Genomic DNA, 19,004 nt, shown 5'->3' with positions numbered 1-19,004 from the left:
TTTTAACAGATATACAATTCAAAAACTAGATTCCATACAATTAAACATCAAACTGAACATAGAACGACAACATCAGACAATGCAAGTGTTTTTACAGGTAAAATGCATATCACAAACGAAGAAAAATTTTTATTATTAAATGTCATCGACGCACTTACGAAACAAGACATCAAAGTGACATCGGATGCAGGTATTGACATTAATAGTAGCCATCTGTATCCTCCAAACCTTGAAAAAGTGTTTCTTTCTTTAAAATCTTTTTCAAATTTGGATACAAACACTTTTTCACATGATTTCATCACCGGAATCTCTAAACTAATCACTAGGCCATCCAATTTCAGTGATGTCATCAGTCTTTTATCAGAATCAGTGATGAATCAAGCTTATTCCGAATTCAATGGCTCTTCTTCAGAAAAAATTATCGGTTTGACCGACCAACTTACACAAATTTACCTTGTCCACATGTTTTTCATGACATTGGACTACTTATCGATATGTTCCTATGATAACTCTGTTTCTTTGACTTATGTGCGCACATTGGCATCCATCGCAATGAAGAAAGATGTTTTTATACCTGTTTTGACTGAAATTTTGTCAAATGAAAAAATAATTTTTTTGAAAAATCAAATTGAATCAAAATTAATTAGTATATATGATGATAATTATAATAGTATTATGAAATATATAAGAAAAAACTTTGTTTATCTTTTTATTGAATATCTCAAAATATCTAACACTTCTTTCACACCTTTGTTGCAGTTTTTGTTTGATGTTGATGCAAACAAAGTGAATTATAGCGAAATTCCTGATTTCGGATCGATTTTTCGCCAAATTAAACAAGATTTGGCTCCAAAACTGTTTTATACTGTGAGTTTGTTGATTCCCTGTCAACACAATGCAGCAATACATGGTAATAATGATGTTTGTTATGATTACTTGTTTGAATTTTTCAAAAATCATGGAATTGATTTTAATAATCAGCCAAAAAGTGTTTTAAATCACTCAGAATTGATTGATGAGTTCGGAAATAGTTTGTTATACTTGATGGAAAGGTCTGTTTTGCCTGGATTGAATGAAAATGACTTAGATTTTTTGAAAAATCAAGATGATCCAAAATTTATCGGTCAATTTGTACAATTTATCAAGTCATTGTCAATTGACCATAGAGTTCTGACCAAATTGGTCGTGAAATCATGTCAAAACCTCCAAAAAAATTATTCAAAAGAGAATAGTGACTTAATTTTGCAACTTGACATGATATCACGTGGATCTCTTGACGTCAGTGCTTTCCTTCTTATTATTTCTTCGAATTCTCTTTCAAACAACCAAGATATTTTGAATTGTTTGCTAATTTTCATTTATTTGTTCAGATTTTTCAATCTCCGTGATGAAATCATCAATGAAATGGTTGAAATCGAGCCTTCCATCAAGAATGAGAGTGTTTTAATGAATTCTTTGAAACATTTTAACAAAAAACGTTTCATTGATGGATTTTCTAACATTATAATGTTTGTTTATACTTTGGCTGATACTGATAGTGCTTCAAACAAAGATTTTTTGCATAATATTATGAACTTGTTGAGATTGAACAATACTGTACCGGATTTCTTCTCTCCAACGCAGACACAGGCTTATGAGATTGATACGGCGTTCTGGAAGATAACTTCCCACTTGAATAAAATTAAAATTGAAAAATTAGTGGGAAGAATCCAGAATTTGTTGAAAAGTATTGATAATCAGCCATTAGGAGTCAATAATTGCACGGAATTTGTTGCCGCTGTCGATCAATTTACTAAATCTCAAAAAATTGACTATCAACCTATACAAAAAATAGGAAGTTTTGTGGCCAAACTCATCCAATATGACACTAAGAACTCGTTCAAGACTTCCGATTACATTATCGCGTTCTTTAACACGATTTCCGTTTATAAGAATTTAATTCCTTCCATTTACTCCTATTTCTGCTTCTTGTTGTCCAACAGATCATCAGTAAAGATGAAAATCCCTCTCCTTTTGTCGATTAAAACTCCTGCTCCTGAAGAATTGAATTTAATGCCACTCCAGTTCTTTACTGGCATCTGTTTCCCTGAATTCCAGATCTTTATATGCAGGAACCAGATAACACAGATCAAAAAACTCATTGAAGACAAAAATATCTCAAATGATATTTCCAACCTTTCGTTTAACGATGACTGTTTGCTGCCCGTTGAGTCCCAGAACATCATACTAAACTCCATACAGAGCCATGGCCAGTCAAACAAAGAAAAAGAATATAAAAATCATTTGGTCGGTCAATTAATCGAGATCCGGAAGAAAACAATGGAAGAAAAGAAGAATTCCGAGCAATTGAAGAAGACCCGAAAGGTTTCCTACACAAAAAACCAGAATGAACTGATGAGACTCAAAAAAGAACTCTTTGGATCATTTGACGTCTACAAGAACGAAAATACGCAGCTTGACATGCAGATAGAACACTACAAAATGCAGATAGAAGCCTACAAAAAGTCAATTGAGAACAAAAAGAGTTTAATTGAGAATTTGAAGCAGCAAATATGTGCAATAAAGGGTGTAAAAGAGCTAAAAACACCTGTTCTCCCTGAAAGAAAGCCTTTCAACCAGAAATTCACTGCAAAAATTTCAGAATTTCGGTTTTTTGATGAGAATTCAACTGAAATCCCTGAAAGTAGTGATATCCCAACATCTCCTGAACTTGTCGATGAAGTAATTGTTGAAATTCCTCATGCCCAACAGCAAATTCCTGAAATTAAACAAGAAATTGAGGAAATGGTTGAAACTCCAGCATCTTTAAGGAATTTGATTGGAGATAAATGGCCTTTGTCACTCCAGAATTCGATTTCCAACTCATTGAAACAGATAACAAGTTCAGATTCAGTCAAAGCAATGCGTGTCTTGAAGGATGCATCGCCTGACTCTTTGTCCAGAATAAAGAATCTCCTTTCTGGCGGAAAAGTTGACTCCGGAGAAGCTCTCATACAAAATGATGTAATGAGAAGAATTACTGTAATTAAAGAAATGTTTGATGAATAAATAATTTATATTTATTGTTTGTATATTTTACTACATTTTTTTATACATGGTAAAACTATCATTTGATTAGATTGACTTATATCATTTGCACATATATCTTATTATTTATTTGATCATTGCACTGAGTATATAGTTTCTTATATTTCTATTTGATCTTATACACCTATATCCTGTTATTGGCCATTTGCACCTATATATTATTACTGATCTTTTGCATTTGTTATTTATATTTCTTTTTGATTATATGCATCTATATCTTATTACTGATTGTTCTATTTTAATGGAAATAATTTTTGATTCTTAATTTAAAGGAACTCGACTTCATCAAACAAATCTCCTCAATTTTTGTCCCCTAGTGTCCCAACTTGGGGGAGACAAAACGACACCCTTACTTAATTGAGACAAAAATGAAATGGTAATATTTATCAAATCAAAATACAAGAGATACTATTTGTTCATTATGTTGTCCGTAGTTTCTTTTTTAGCTCATATGAAATATGCATATTAAGCTATTCATATATAATCATAGGCATATAAAAATTTACAAAAAGTTTTGATTCATATGATTTAAATGCTGAAGAAAGCTTTAAATTTCTCATGGGAATCACATGAAGTGGTAAATTTTTAATCATCATAACTTAGATATACATACGTTTATATAGATCAAACAAGAAGAGATAATAATGTTATTCAAGGCCGGTTTCTTTAATAGTGAAGAAATTATCATTCACTATTTCATTGAAGTCATCTTTAAATGGATCCTCACGATCACCTTCAATAGTGGTAGTCCAAAGTGGATTGTCATTCGTAACAGATGTTATTTGTGAAGAGTGAACATTATATGCTGTCTCTTCAGCCATTTCCAAACTTGATTCAAAAGATTCTTCTTTCCTTGCTTTTAATGTAAAGAATAAAATTAGAGCAACTAAGAGAATTAGAAGAATAGCCCCACCAGCGGATATTCCAATGATCATTGGTAATCCAAATTTTGCTTTTTGTTTTTCACCTCCAGAATTTACTTGGAGAGAAATATATGCTTCTGTTTGAATCGCGATAATTGAAATTACTTCAGTTTCTTGATCAGTATATGTTACATAGTACTTTCCGTCCTCATCTGTTATATTTGTTTCAAAAACTATTTTTGTTGCAACATTGGTTTCATACCATGTAGAAATTAATGTCTTTGTACTTGGCCCTTCAAATGATTCTGGAGGAACATACCATCCGGGGAAAACAGATCTTGTGGGAGCAAATGTCACAAATGGCGTATTATGGGGTGTTGAAAATACTGTGGAGTGAGCAGTTGAGAAAGGCGTACTATTTGGTGTTGAATGTCTTGTCGAAAATGGGGTTGCGTATTTAGAAACACCTGGAGAAGAAAATACTGTTTGAAATGGCGTTTTTTGAGCCGTAGAAAATGCTGTCTTGAATGGAGTTTCGATTGGTGTTTTATGAGCTGTGGAGAATACAGTCTTAAATGGTGTTTTATGAGCTGTTGAAAATGGGGTCTTGAATGGAGTATCATGAGCCGTAGAAAATGCTGTATTGAATGGAGTTTTGAATGGTGTTTTATGAGCAGTTGAAAATACAGTCTTAAATGGAGTTTTATGAACTGTGGAGAACACAGTTTTGAATGGAGTTTTATGTGCAGTTGAGAATACTGTATTGAATGGAGTTTTGAATGGTGTTTTATGAGCAGTTGAAAATACAGTTTTGAATGGTGTTTTATGTGCAGTTGAAAATACTGTATTGAATGGAGTTTTGAATGGTGTTTTATGAGCTGTTGAAAATACTGTCTTGAATGGAGTTTTATGAGCTGTTGAAAATACTGTCTTGAATGGTGTTTTGATTGCAGTTGGCAGCATAGATAATGTTTTGTATTGTTTAATCCATGGAGGATTTTTAACAGCTGTCGACTTTTTTGTTACTTTTGTTGTAGCTGGTAACTTGGAGATAGGAGTTGCAACATATGTATATATTGAAGGTGGTACAATATTACTTGTGATTTGATAATTTCCATTGTTGCTTAATCGTGCGAGTGATGTCTTTGTGGGATCACTTGCAGCAATTGCTGATGGCATATCACTGCAACTGGGAGGATTTTGAACTGTTTGCATGATAAAAGGAAAGCTTGATGCTTCTCCTGTTTTAGAAACAACGTTATCGAATTTGCCAGTGTAGCTGAATTTATCATTCATTGATTGGAGTCGACAATTTCCATCAATCAAAATTGCATGGCCGGCACCTTGTCCCTTTGAATAGGCTTTACTTCCTGCGGTATTTCCGCCATAACAGTTGCCCTGAGAGAAAAATTGAGAGACTAATTTGCGCGAATTAACTTCATAATCTGTAATAACACAAATTCCAGCTCCACCACGGATACCTAATGTTGGAGTATTAGACATTTTCTTTCCTCCTTGCTTTACTGGGCGGAAAGAACTTCCTTCAATTTTAGTTAATGAATCGTATGTAAGACTATTCGAGTAAACTTTTGTATTAAAGAGTTTCAGATAGATTGTATTGCAAGAATATATTCCACCACCACAGAATGCTGCAGAATTTTGTTGGATTTTACAATCTTGCAAATAAACACTGGAAGTGGTAGCAAAAGATAGGCCACCGCCAAGTTCAGATCCAACATTTGAAATAAACTCACTACTATAGCATAAAAATGTGTTACCATTAGCATAATTTCCCAAATCAATACTACCTTGATAATGGATGGCGCCTCCGTATCGGTATGCAGTATTACTAGTAAATTTGCATCTATCAAGGCATATATCAGAAGAAATTGAGCATGAAGCTCCACTAAAAACTGCCTTGCAATATTTGAATTCTGAAGCAGACGCAATCATTGTACAAGATGACATGCAAATGGCTCCTCCAGATCCGGAAGTTGTATCTGAGCCAAATGCTTGACTATTTTCTATTTTCGTATTAGTTATGTGAATTGTTGAGTAATAGTATTCAAAAGTACGACGGATATCAGTATTTGAATAAGTACTACTAATTGTTACATCAACATCATAGTTCTTTTCAAAGTCATCATTGTCTGTTGTTTCAAGAGAGCTGAAAACAGGGGCTGGCACATCTTCCATTAATAACCTAATGTCAAAGTTGTCATTTAGAATCGTGGGAAGTAATGCAGATTGTGTAAAATAAACCAAAAATAAAATCATTATATTTATTGAAAGTTATCTATCAGAAACGGTTTTGAACAGCGTTTGTTACTCATCTATCGATGGATTTAATGGTTTTTCTAGTATTACTTGATATCCCTTAGAATTGACAGAATTATAGAATTCGTATCAGACAATTCAATTTTTTGTAATGAAATTCAAAAGTTGTCAAAACCCTTGATTCTGATTCAAATTCTATTAAATCTTTTAAAGCTTCTGTTGGGGAATATGAATTCTTGGTTGCCTCTCTATCAAAAATTGAGAGAATTGAATAATTTACGCGATAAATCGTTGATGGATGTTGATTTTGGAGAAAAAAAATCTTTTTTTTATATTACAGATAGCATAACATTTACTAAATATATGAGAATTATTCATCCTCTCTGTCATAGTACGTAATAACATCAAGAATGAGATCAGATAATGGAACATCTTTATAACGTGATAGAAATATCAATTTAGATCGTTCGTTCGAATTCTCTTCTAAATTTACCTCATACAATTCATTTAATTCTTCAATTAGATCAATTTCTTGATCAAATATGATCATTCTTCCTTTCAGAAGAATTTCCAGGACTCCCTCAATAAGAATCCTTAGAAAATACAAGTTCGGGGTATCTAAAAAGTCTAAAACAAGATTTCCGAAATTTCTTGACTCTAAATACTGAAATATTTCATCAAATTCTGCATATCTTGCAAAACTGGATAGAAGAATCGCAATTCTCTTCCGTGTCTTGGTTTGTGAGCTTTCTAATTGCGAATCAATAAAATCTACAAAATCATTCTTCGAAAGTAGCATCAAAACAACATCTCGAGATAAATTTGCAAATGATGCAAGTGAGATAAGTATTTTATCTTTAAAGCTATCATCAAAAACATATTGAAGTAGCCAATCAATAATTGTAGGATTATTTTCATAAATATAGTGAGGTTGTGAGAGACACAAGTATTCTATTAATTTCACATTTGCGTTGACTCTAAATTTATCGAATGACAAGAGAAAAATTTGAAGAAATCCATATTCAAGAAATTTTTTGGGAGTCTCCATGAGATGTAGGCAAATCATTTCTATATTTGACGCCATTTCAATAACATCTGTAGCATTTTCTAGTTCTGTTTCAATTTCAAGAAATAAAGATAATAATTTTGCTGCGCGAGAAACGATTAAAATGAGTTCACCTTGGATATAATCATTTGTTTCTTTGATTAATATCGATTTTGCATAAAGTGCATTGATTTTCAAAGAAATTGTTATTTCATTTTCTGTTTCTTCATGTAATATTCGTGAAAATGTCTCATTTGATGCATTTCTTTTGTGGTTTAAGTTGTATATATATGCATTTGTTGCTATTATTAAATTTGGATGTGATTGATCATCGTCTACAACTTGCTGGATATCAAATATTGGATCTAATTTTGATGAATTAAAGAAACTATATCCTTGGATCTTTTCATCTGTATTTGTTGATAAAATCATTCTAGAATTCAGTTCCATTTGAGAATTCAAGATGTCCATATCTTGATATTGATTGTTTTGTTCATTATTGAATATGGTTTGTTCTTGAATTTGGATCTTTTCTACATCCATATTCAATAAATTAACTTTATATATTACAACAATTGAAAAATGAAGAGAAATTCCTTCCTTGAATTGGTTCCCATATGTGAATATGATCTTCAGATATTTGAATAGAAAGTGATTTTTTTTCCAAAATAAAAAAAATGTATGTTCAATCAGATCGATATCAAGAAGTCGATAGGATTGATCCATTTGCGCGAAACAGATTCAAAAAGCCATATGTTCTGCTGATAATATATCATATCATTGTAATTTTAAAACTTCCAATTTTAATTATTTTATATCCTCCATTTATTTGTATACAAATACTTTTATCATTACTACATGCAACACGAGCAACTCAATTCCTACAAATACTAATCAAAAAAGGACTTTTTAAAGTCTATAGATTTTTTACTGGGACAACATCAGTCGATATTCAGCCAACACCTTTAGTTGATCAATACCGTGACATTACAGAACATATTTATCCTCGTCAAGGAGATTTAATAATTTCGAATCTTGGCTCTATTCTAAATACGATATTTTTAGACTGTAACTATTCTCCGATTTACTGTGTTCCGATAGATGCAGAGAATGTTCTTGTTAAATCTATATTTCCTATGCTTCTTGACCAATTATTAGTAAGAAATTTCTGCAGGTATGGCAAGAAAATGAAATTTACAGATGCCCTGAAACTTGCAAGAGAAAGGTTTCATTGTCCATTAGTTATTTTCCCTGAATGCGCAACTTCTAATGGACTTTCTGTTCTGAGATTCAAAAAATTTGGAATTGGACAAGAAATTCATGATTGTAGAGTTCATATTATAGGTTTTAAACATGAATCTATCGGTGAATACCTAAATCTCACTTTAATTGGTCCATATTTACAAATTATATACTTATTTGGCCGTCCTTTTGGAACATTAAAGGTAAGAACTGCCCTTCCTCAAGATATTCCTCGTTTCAGAGATGGAATCATTGATGAAGAATGGATTGCAGATTGTCGCAATGTTCTCAGTGTAATTATGAGAGTTCCTCTCAATACTCGTTGTGAAGAACAATATCTCAAACGAGTTAAATCATGAAAATAATAATCTTTATATTATTCTCTATTTTGTTACGTAAATAATAGTTATATTTCATGCACTACTTGTTTTGAATCAAATCGTGTAGGAAAACTGTAGTAATGTTTTACAATTGGTTGAAATTGAAACTCATATTAGCGAATTACTTGATTTCTATGCGAACTCATATGATTTCTGCAATTTGTGCCATAATGTTGTAATATTCTAAAAGATGCTTTCAATTATAATCATCTTTATTTAGCTGATTACAAATTGAAGATGAAATTTACTTATATATCAGAAAAGGAATGGTTTTCCTCATTTAAATGGTTCCAAGGTAGCATATTGATGAGTAATGAGCTTTTGAGGAATAAAATTCTTCATGCCAAATTGATTTTTTATGACAAATGTTCGAAATAATTGGAAATATTTAGTGTCAATGTATCCTTATTAAAATTATTGTATTTCTGTAATATTTTGATAGGAAATGAAACTTTTTGATCGTTTTCTGCTCAAGTCAAATCCATTCAACAAAAAAAAAATCCGATAAATGACACAGCCTCTTCATGTTCTTGTTACAGGTGCCGCTGGCCAGATAGGTTACGTCCTTGCTTTCCGTATTGCTAATGGCGATCTCTTTGGAGAGAGAGATGTTGTTCTTCATCTTCTTGAAATCAGCCCAGCAATGAAAGCTCTTGAAGCAGTTGTTATGGAGCTTCATGATTGCACATTCCCACATCTTCTTCATGTAATTGGAACAAGCGACCTTGAAGAAGCTTTCAGAGATGTTGATGTTGCTTTCCTTGTCGGTTCATTTCCGAAGAAACCATCTACAAAGCTTGTTGATTATTTCCAGAGAAATGCATCGATTTATTCAGAACACGGTAGAGCTCTTTCTGATTTTGCAAAGCCAACTGTCAAAGTTTTAGTCATTGGTATGCCAACAAATACAAACGCACTTGTTGCTATGACAGCAGCAGTCAATCTTAGCCCAAAGAACTTTTGCGCTATGACCAGATTGGATCATAACAGAGCAGTCTATTCAATTGCTCAAAAATTAGGTGTCCATCATAGCAAAGTTTACAAGGTCGTCATCTGGGGTAACAGATCTTCAAGCCAAATCCCAGATGTCTCAAATGCAGAATACCAAGACGAAACAGGCAGACATCATATCCTCGAGAAGGTCTCCGAAGAATACGTAAATACAGAATTTAGCTCCGATCTCGCCCAACGTGGAAATAAGGTTACAATGATGCGTGGAGCTTCAAGCGCCGCATCAGCTGCAACGGCAGCAATTCAATGTATGCGCGACTGGTTATACGGAACTCCAGCGGACAACTTCGTTTCGATGTCAGTCCCTGTTCCAGAATCATCTCCTTATGGTGTCAAGCCAGGAATCTTCTTCTCCTTCCCATGCACTGTCGACAAGGAAGGAAACATACACGTCGTCGAAGGACTCCCAGTTGATGAGGCTACAGCTAAGAAGATCAAACAACAGGAAGAAGAAATCCTTAACGAGCTTAAGATCCTCGCTACACCTGAGGAATGAATACGGTAAGTCATTTTCATGACAAATAATTCATGAAAAAAAACTTATTTTTAAATTCATTAAATTTAGTTCTTAATGAAACTGAATTTGTTTTCTCATAATAAAAGAAATTGCATAATAAGCCTCATTTATTTTAAATGAATGATATTCATGTTGAAAATAAGAAAAATAATAAAATTATTTATAACAAAAAAGTAAATAAAAGTAATTATGTAATAACCAATGGCAAATATTTAAGTCTATACCTTGTTGAAGGAAAGAATTGATATGATAAAAATTATATTTCAAATATATCATATAATATGTCAAAAAAAGAAAGAAAATATCTCACAATTGAATATTAGTGATTTTTGGTTTCCAAAAAAATTTCGAAAATTGATTTTTCAAGATAAAAAATGAGAAAGTTTGCTTTATTTTTGAAATTTTGAATTTTTTTTGGAATTTCAAAGTCATTGTTTAATGATTGAATAAGCGGTGACTTTCATTACATATGTATGAAGAATCATATTTTGTCATTTTTTACCAAATTGAAAGATATTTGCTAATATTTTTGTTCAAAACTATGTATTCAATATATAATCACAGATCAATTTAATCAATTAAGTATGAACTAACGAATCGCTTACTAATTAGTTATATTTTCCAATAAGAATAATGAGATATGAATCATTCATGAGAAGATCAAGTTGAGTAATCTAAAATCAGAATCAGCAAGGCAACAACATGAATTTTTCAATTGAAATTTTTAGAAAAGATTGATGAAATTTTATAAATATTTAAATACTTAAAACTTTATTCATTTCTATGATGTCTTGTTCACATCATCCGCATTTAAACCCATAATTTCAATAAAGTTACGAAGTCTTGTATCATCATCTTCAACCAAAATTTTTTCTTTATTTATCTTTGTAGTAGTCTTATTTTCTTGAGTTTTTGCTGTAGTCGCTATATTTCCTTGCGATTTTGTAGTAGTAGTAGTTATATTTCCTTGAGTTTTTGGAGTTGTTGTTGTAGATTCTTGTTTCTTAACAGGAGATTGAACAGTCTCTTGTTTATTTTGAGGAGCAGGAGTAGTATCTTGCTTCTTTACAGGAGCAGGAGCTGGTTCTTGTTTATTTTGAGGAGGATTTGCATTTTCTTGTTTCTTTGGTAAAGCAGGTTTATTTTCCCTAAATACTAGGTCCTCTTTCGAAATAGGAGGAAGTCTTCCTTCTGTATTTGTGCCTGCCTCTGATTTCATAACAGGAGGCTTAGCAGCTGGAGGTTTAGCGGCAGGAGCTGCTTGTTTAGTAGCTGGTGGCTTTTCAACTTTAGCAGGTGGTTTTTCAACTTTCTGCTGTGAAACGTTTTTCATAACCTGATTTGCTTGAACTATATCATCAATCCTTATATCATCGATAGATGGACGGTTACCCATAGTAATGTTCATTTGAGCTTGATGTAGAAGAGCTTTCTGGAATTCGGCATCAAGTTGGGAACGGAATTCGCTTCCTTTTCTTGATGAAGGTTGATCATCTTCTTCCTCACCTTCTGGTGCATATCCCATATATCTTCTGTTTTCTTTGAAGCTTTCGGCGTAATCTGTAGAATAAGTCGATAACATTTGGAATAAAAGCTCGGATATTTGATTGTTTGATTCGTTTTCTTTCAATCTTAGTAATGAATAGTATTCTGGCGTGCCAATTGCTGGAACGTTTTTCTTTGTAACGGGATGTATTGAAAATTCGCTACTATCATCAAATTCAAGGTCTTCTTCTTCATAGAAATCTTCATTAAAGCCAACAAAAACATCTTTCCATTAGCCACACGTTTCAGGAAAATCTTTGATAATATTTGAAGGATCATAAATAATGTTTACCTTTCCTTTTTCGGTAGTACTATTTACTGTATAGTAGCCAGGCTTTTCCTTAATAGGGATCCTTTTTTGAGAAGTAGTATTTGCTCTGGATCCTTTATTTTGATTCTTCATAAAAATTTAGAAAAAAAATTTTTTTTGATGCATCATTTTCATCGAGGAGTTTGAATATCAATTATTATCTAAATTTTATTAGAGAGCAAATGCAAAGAACAAATATTATATAAATTCACGAAAATGAAAATAATTTGTTACAATATCTATTATTATTCAAGGAGTGCAACACCACAAGTAAATCTACAAAAAATAGTAATACTGAAATATCCAAATGAGTGAATCTTCACTTAACGATTTTCGTTCAGATTTATTGTTCATGAGAACAGATCATGTAAAAGAGAATAATAATATCAATCGGGAAATCAAGCAATATAATCTATTGGCTTCCCGTTTTATTTTAGTTTGTGAAAAAATGTTTTAAATTAAGGATAGAAGGGATAGAAAGGATTTAATATAATATAAAACAAAATAATATAAATTTCGTATATGTATTGTACGAATCTCTATTATATATGTAGATCTGAATCCAATTTAATGGAAGTATGTCTTCTTGTGTGGGATTTCAGCATTAGCCATAAGCTTTCCTCCAAATGGAGCGCAGAATGGGCAGCTGCCATCTTCTGAAAGATGGACTGAAAGCTTGACATGAGCTGGAACTGACTGGTTGCGTGGGCTCAAGAGTGTGAATTCTTGAGAAACAACTGTATTTGGTTCGAATGCTGAAAGGCGAAGCTCAACTTCACCGATCTCTTCGTCGCCACCGAAAATGTGCTTCTTGAAGAGAACAACGACGAATGAAGATCTTGATGGATCGTTGTACTTGAATTCCCATGTCTGTGTTGGGAATCCCTTTTCTGAGAACTCGGCTGCGTGGTTCATGAAGTTATTTCTTGGACCAACTCTTGCAACAAGTGTTGTCTTACCATTTGTCTTGTAGCTGCCTGTATCAGCACCATCAACGCGAATGTATGCACGGTTGCCATTCATAAGAGGCATGTACTCGTAATTGCTAGACATCTAGATGAAAAATGATGACCTATCGAACTCTCAAAATTTGAGTGAGCCCGCTATCGAAGTTTGAGAGGTCATTAGGTCATCATTTCTGAGCATTAAGATTTATTGATGAAGGCATATTTCCAATAGCATTTCAAGCAAGATTTATGAGTAGAAACAAAAAATTTATAACCGCAAAATTTAGTTCAAAAAATATTCTGAGTGATTTACGGTTATTCAAATTCAATTTTTAATTTACCGGAATCAATTCATATAATAATAAATTATTATATGAAGAGCATAAAATGATAATTTTTTTGATGATCTCACGCCAACGTTCCATTCGAGACATCAATTTATTTGTTTTCTTAATAGACTTAAGTAAAGATTTTATAGCAGAACAATTATATCAATAATAAATTTTGAAAAGTCAATTGTTTACAATTTTGGGTGAATCTTTTCAAAATAAATGATGATTTATTCAAAATTACAGAGGTGACTTTTCTTATGAGTTCAAGTATGTTTGTTTTCTGTTTAATTTATAGAAATTTCCTATTTATTTCATGTAGATATCAAATCTTGACCTCTCAACCTTGAATCTCAAAATATTCTATTGATCATTAACAATGTATCTTAAAATAACACCCAAATTTGTGCACGAATTTAACAATTTCAGAGAAAATAAAAAATAATAATACAAATACAATTTAAATTATACAAAAATTAAATAATCGAAACAAAGAAATGCTAATCTTAATCCAAGAAAGCCAATTCATCGTCTAATGGCTCAATTTTTGGAAATTGCAAATTCAAAAATTGATCGATAACAGCATTGTTTGGACAGTTAACTTTCTTAATAGGAGGACTAACATTATTGATATAATTGACTATTGATGTTCTCAGGTTAGGTTCTGAGTCAATTTCAGCAGGAATTATGTTACTATCAATGTTCATATCAATTTGACTAAGAAGGGGTCTTGCAAAGTCAATAAAGCTAGTTAAAAACGTAATATTGGTTCGATGTAATTTTATCATTTCTCTGATTGATGATTTGTCATTATCTGAGGGCACAGCTCGTTCTTTTGAAGCTATTTTGAGGAGTGTGCAAAACAATTTATGATAATATGGATGATATGTCCTAATAATAATATGTCTTGGACAAAATGACAGAATATGCTCCAATAATTCTTGGGAATATTCACTAAAATCCAAATCATAATTGAAGTGCTGATATAAATCTTCTTTTTCTTTTTTATCAATTTTAATTTTCTCAATTTTCAAGTAAGTTAATGGTGGAATGATGATATCCAATTTAGACTTATGCAGAATATCTTTGAGTATTTCAAAAATCGATTGAACTTGTTCTTGCTGGTCTTTCAAATTTTTTGGACAAGAAAAGAGAATATCTATAAAAAGAGAGCACATTTCTGCAGCATGATGTGGCGATGGGAACTTACCATTGGGAATTAAACCGAGAGCTAGCTTGATTAGTGAGTGATAATATGTTTTCTTTGTAAGAGAATTATAAAAATTATTGTAACTATCATAAAATGTATTACCAATAAATTCTTTGTGCGAAAAATTCATAAGCATATTGAAATCGCTTTGATTAAAGGCGAATGAAGTAATTTTTTCTGAATTTTGAATGAATTCTTTCATATTGCATTGATCACTGATCCACAGAACGGGGGAGATCGCAAGAATTTCTTCTTTTGTTGTACTTTTATCTGGTAATTGCTTTACTAAGTATAATGCATTTTCTTTGCTTTTTTTAAACGAGATATTACACTGATCAGGATCTATTACGACATTCATTTCAGCTCCAATAGTCATTGTAGTTCTTTCAATAGTTATTATTATAAAATTTTGGGAATCGCATTCTAATTTATTCTTTACTTTGGCAGCTATCTTTCTATCTGAAAAGATATATATTTTCTGTTGCGAAACAATCGGTTTCTCTTTAACTTTACTCATAAATTTTTATCACTTTTATGATGTCAATTTTCAGAATCTGTCAATTTTCAATTTTTTTTCAATTCCAAAAATAGCAACCACCACAGATACACTCACATATTTGATTTATTCCGCATTTGGGATCGTATTAATATACCTCCTATGGCGCCTTATTGTACTTTTCTTACCTAAAACAAAGAAATCTATCAAAGATTATCCCAGTAGATTCATTTTCAGATTAATAACACTTCTCAGAACAATTGCGTTACTAGTTCTTACTATTTTATCACCAAATTATATTAATGAAGCCTATATTGCCGCACATATTTCTTATTGTGTCGGAGATATCGCTTATCAATTTCTTATACGATCTATACAAGATTTTGCAATCTTTATCAATCGTGAAAACTCATTTATTTACAATTACTTTTTCAACATCACATCTCCATTAATCTTATCTTTATGGATATTCCAAGCAGCAATATTAGTATCAGATTCATATGATGAAGACTATGTAGTATCAATATTCTCTATGTCATACGATGCACTTTTCGGAATTTCCGAATTAGCTTTAGTCTTTATTCCTATTTTTATCTATTTAATTGAAATAGATAAGAATGATATGTCTGGACAGAAGCACAGACAAGTAGTTCTTGGTTACATTTTTACAGCTATCGCTACTCTTTCTTCATTGGCGTTGGGTGCTACAAACTCACTATTAAATAAGTCTAAATTTTCAATACAGGCCATAATTTTATTCAGAGAGCCTTTATATTTAATACTTTCGTTGACACAAGATTTTATCGACGGATTGATCAATTTAATGATAGCAGATTCAGAATCAGAGAATTTGAGAATAGATCCTCTTAATTTGGGTCTTGTTGGATAAGCCTATTTATGCTATATCAAATTGTTTAGTTAATTTTGTTTTGTTTTTGCTTTTATTCGAAAATAAACAAATTTTATAATCTATTTACAGTATGAAAAATTGCCACAAGAAAGATTTTTTTACATTCTCTTCTGATTCAAGAGATTTTCTAGTCATTTTCACGGATCCTTTCGTATTTTGTAATACCGAAGAATTGTCGTATCAAAATTTAACTACAATTGTTGAAAACAGAAATTCATCAAAAGTGACACCTCAGAAAAGCTAAAATATTGAATTTTTGGAACTTTTGATAGAGCACGTTTTTAAATATTAATTAAAGTAAATGTATATTTTGTAAAGATTCTTTTTAATAAAAAAGTAAAATTTTGAAGAAGAACACAAAATCTTCTGAAAAATAATATTGTAATAAACAGAAATTCATCAAAAGTGACAGCTCTCAATTTTTTGACATTTGTAAATTCTAAATTGAATGAGAAAAATGAAATAATACTAAGCATAATACAATATTCTAGATTTAATTATAATTAGGAAAAAGTTAGTTTTGAGAGTACTTTTCATAGGCATATAGAATGAAATCTTCTGAAAAATAATATCACATAAACTCATATTATTTTCTAATATATAACTATTTTATATAAAAATCAAATTCAATGATGTTAAAAGCGAAGGATAAACCTCAAAATTTACGAATATAATGAGTGGAATATAATGCTTATCTATCATAAACCATATGAAATATCAATTTTTGCTTTACGCCTAATTTTTGACGACAATTAGCAAAAAATGTTAAATGTTAACACTCAGTCCATTTGAATATGAAAAATAAAATTGACTTTGATTAAATGTTTTTATTTATCATGCAATTCTTCTTGCGACCAAAGATTTGAATAAAAGTTCAAAAATAAGATAACTTAAAAAATAATATACGGTAGTGTTTACTAATAGATGAATAGTATATAAATTCTATTAAAATGGATTTGATCCAAAAAAAATATATAAAATTTGATCATAAATAAAATCGTTTTAAATTACTTCTTCATTTAAATTATAACAATTATTTTTGGTTTTATATTTTTTTGGATCAAATCCATTTTAATAGAATTTATATACTATTCATCTATTAGTAAACACTACCGTATATTATTTTTTAAGCTATCTTATTTTTTGAACTTTTATTCAAATCTTTGGTCGCAAGAAGAATTGCATGATAAATAAAAACATTTAATCAAAGTCAATTTTATTTTTCATATTCAAATGGACTGAGTGTTAACATTTAACATTTTTTGCTAATTGTCGTCAAAAATTAGGCGTAAAGCAAAAATTGATATTTCATATGGTTTTATGATAGATAAGCATTATATTCCCACTCATTATATTCGTAAATTTTGAGGTTTATCCTTCGCTTTTAACATCATTGAATTTGATTTTTATATAAAATAGTTATATATTAGAAAATAATATGAGTTTATGTGATATTATTTTTCAGAAGATTTCATTCTATATGCCTATGAAAAGTACTCTCAAAACTAACTTTTTCCTAATTATAATTAAATCTAGAATATTGTATTATGCTTAGTATTATTTCATTTTTCTCATTCAATTTAGAATTTACAAATGTCAAAAAATTGAGAGCTGTCACTTTTGATGAATTTCTGTTTATTACACAATTACTATTTATAATTTCAAAGGCGTTCATTTTTTATGAGTGATAGACCTCCATATGTTGTCGGGTTTAAAAACCTTGGAAACACATGCTATATGAATGCAACATTCCATATGTATAGCATGATCCAAGAATTGGCAGATTATTTTTTGGATGAGAAGTTTTCATCCTCAAATGAACCTATTGGACTTGAGCTGCACAAGTTCTTTTCACAACTCGCATTTCCTCAAGAGCCTGCAATCAGTTTAGCTTCTTTAAGAACAGCTATTAATTATTTAGAACCAAAATTTAATAATCCAGATCCCCAGGATTCACAAGAGTATGTTAAATACATTTATTCAACAATCATGATGAAGTATCCTGACTGTCCGCTTAATCTTACAAAATTTGATATTTTAGACATCAATAATCCAGAAAATTCCAAGACCAATGGAATTTTAGATTTATACCTTCCTCCAGAAGTTAATCAAGGAGATACCATTCCAATTTATCATATTTTTGACTTTAATTTTCAGAATTCAAAGATAGTTTTCCCACCAAAATATCTCATCATCAATATGAAATTAGATGTTGATCATCAGAAAAAGTGCATTGTTTTAGATTTTCCAATAGATCAACTTGACTTGTCAAAATACATTAAGAATAACGATCAAAACTGCGAATACGAACTTATTGCTGCAATGTATCATGAAGGATTGTTTGCATTAGATGGACATGATACTTGCTATATCAAGGTAGATAATAAATGGTATTATTTAAACGATGCTAAAGCATTCTTTGGTTCAATGATGTACTCAGTGTGTCCGTTTCTCGGGAAAGAATACCATTACTTATTACGCTTGAAAACGAACTAAGTAGTAAACAAATTCTTTTCAAACTATGCAAATATTTGTTTTGAGTAATTATTTTGTTTCAAAGTTTCGACTGAATAAAATATTTCACAATACAATCTTTTTTTGGGTAATAATTCCTTGATAAATTTATGTAATTACAATATTGAATAATATTTCTTTGCTAGAATGCCATTAAATTGGAAAATAAAATCATTTTGAATCAAAATCTCATTATTTCAGAGTTGAATATGTATAACATTACATATCATACCTGCACAAATAACATGAATAAAATTATGGCCGGTTTTTTCACCGATCTTACTCAACATTAGAATCATTGTGAAGTGAACAAATAGATAA

The 19,004-nt window shown here is 30.9% G+C and overlaps 9 protein-coding genes across 9 annotated transcripts, besides 6 other annotated features; 4 read left to right on the top strand and 5 right to left on the bottom strand.

Moving 5' to 3' along the window:
• Nucleotides 1-118: 118 nt before the first annotated feature.
• Nucleotides 119-3,103, top strand: TVAGG3_0330670 (uncharacterized protein; the record flags this gene model as incomplete). Its single annotated transcript, XM_051230421.1, has 1 exon — nt 1,996-3,048. One exon carries the CDS (start codon nt 1,996-1,998, stop codon nt 3,046-3,048), a length of 1,053 nt encoding a protein of 350 aa, XP_051100151.1.
• A 582-nt stretch (nt 3,104-3,685) lies between these two features.
• On the bottom strand, nt 3,686-6,146 carry TVAGG3_0330660 (bifunctional inhibitor/lipid-transfer protein/seed storage 2s albumin superfamily protein family; the record flags this gene model as incomplete). The annotated part of the gene is made up of 1 exon (XM_001325847.1): nt 3,735-6,146. One exon carries the CDS (start codon nt 6,144-6,146, stop codon nt 3,735-3,737), a length of 2,412 nt encoding a protein of 803 aa, XP_001325882.1.
• A 451-nt stretch (nt 6,147-6,597) lies between these two features.
• TVAGG3_0330650 (armadillo (ARM) repeat-containing protein family) lies at nt 6,598-7,903 on the bottom strand (the record flags this gene model as incomplete). Its single annotated transcript, XM_001325846.2, has 1 exon — nt 6,598-7,815. The coding sequence occupies one exon, from the start codon at nt 7,813-7,815 to the stop codon at nt 6,598-6,600; it is 1,218 nt and encodes a 405-aa protein (XP_001325881.1).
• Nucleotides 7,904-7,949: 46 nt separating this feature from the next.
• Nucleotides 7,950-8,873, top strand: TVAGG3_0330640 (phospholipid acyltransferase family; the record flags this gene model as incomplete). The annotated part of the gene is made up of 1 exon (XM_001325845.1): nt 7,950-8,873. One exon carries the CDS (start codon nt 7,950-7,952, stop codon nt 8,871-8,873), a length of 924 nt encoding a protein of 307 aa, XP_001325880.1.
• A 511-nt stretch (nt 8,874-9,384) lies between these two features.
• On the top strand, nt 9,385-10,528 carry TVAGG3_0330630 (malate dehydrogenase; the record flags this gene model as incomplete). Its single annotated transcript, XM_001325844.2, has 1 exon — nt 9,403-10,401. One exon carries the CDS (start codon nt 9,403-9,405, stop codon nt 10,399-10,401), a length of 999 nt encoding a protein of 332 aa, XP_001325879.1.
• Nucleotides 10,529-11,000: 472 nt separating this feature from the next.
• TVAGG3_0330620 (uncharacterized protein) lies at nt 11,001-12,361 on the bottom strand (the record flags this gene model as incomplete). Its single annotated transcript, XM_001325843.2, has 1 exon — nt 11,204-12,004. The coding sequence occupies one exon, from the start codon at nt 12,002-12,004 to the stop codon at nt 11,204-11,206; it is 801 nt and encodes a 266-aa protein (XP_001325878.1).
• Nucleotides 12,362-12,536: 175 nt separating this feature from the next.
• Nucleotides 12,537-13,330, bottom strand: TVAGG3_0330610 (C2 domain (calcium/lipid-binding domain, CaLB) family; the record flags this gene model as incomplete). The annotated part of the gene is made up of 1 exon (XM_001325842.1): nt 12,845-13,330. One exon carries the CDS (start codon nt 13,328-13,330, stop codon nt 12,845-12,847), a length of 486 nt encoding a protein of 161 aa, XP_001325877.1.
• A 729-nt stretch (nt 13,331-14,059) lies between these two features.
• On the bottom strand, nt 14,060-15,280 carry TVAGG3_0330600 (uncharacterized protein; the record flags this gene model as incomplete). Its single annotated transcript, XM_001325841.1, has 1 exon — nt 14,060-15,280. One exon carries the CDS (start codon nt 15,278-15,280, stop codon nt 14,060-14,062), a length of 1,221 nt encoding a protein of 406 aa, XP_001325876.1.
• A 1,087-nt stretch (nt 15,281-16,367) lies between these two features.
• Nucleotides 16,368-16,405: a mobile genetic element.
• Nucleotides 16,368-16,405: a terminal%2Cinverted (terminal inverted repeat of Banshee-A3 transposon ID:TVAGG3_0330590).
• A 146-nt stretch (nt 16,406-16,551) lies between these two features.
• Nucleotides 16,552-16,588: a mobile genetic element.
• Nucleotides 16,552-16,588: a terminal%2Cinverted (terminal inverted repeat of Banshee-A3 transposon ID:TVAGG3_0330580).
• Nucleotides 16,589-17,773: 1,185 nt separating this feature from the next.
• Nucleotides 17,774-17,810: a mobile genetic element.
• Nucleotides 17,774-17,810: a terminal%2Cinverted (terminal inverted repeat of Banshee-A3 transposon ID:TVAGG3_0330570).
• A 1-nt stretch (nt 17,811) lies between these two features.
• On the top strand, nt 17,812-18,905 carry TVAGG3_0330560 (ubiquitinyl hydrolase protein; the record flags this gene model as incomplete). The annotated part of the gene is made up of 1 exon (XM_001325840.1): nt 17,850-18,665. The coding sequence occupies one exon, from the start codon at nt 17,850-17,852 to the stop codon at nt 18,663-18,665; it is 816 nt and encodes a 271-aa protein (XP_001325875.1).
• Between the last annotated feature and the right edge of the window lie 99 nt (nt 18,906-19,004).

The sequence above is a fragment of the Trichomonas vaginalis genome, chromosome V (genome assembly GCF_026262505.1).
Source record: "Trichomonas vaginalis G3 chromosome V, whole genome shotgun sequence".
Lineage (NCBI taxonomy): Eukaryota > Parabasalia > Trichomonadida > Trichomonadidae > Trichomonas > Trichomonas vaginalis.
This window is presented reverse-complemented; position numbering and strand designations above follow the sequence as displayed.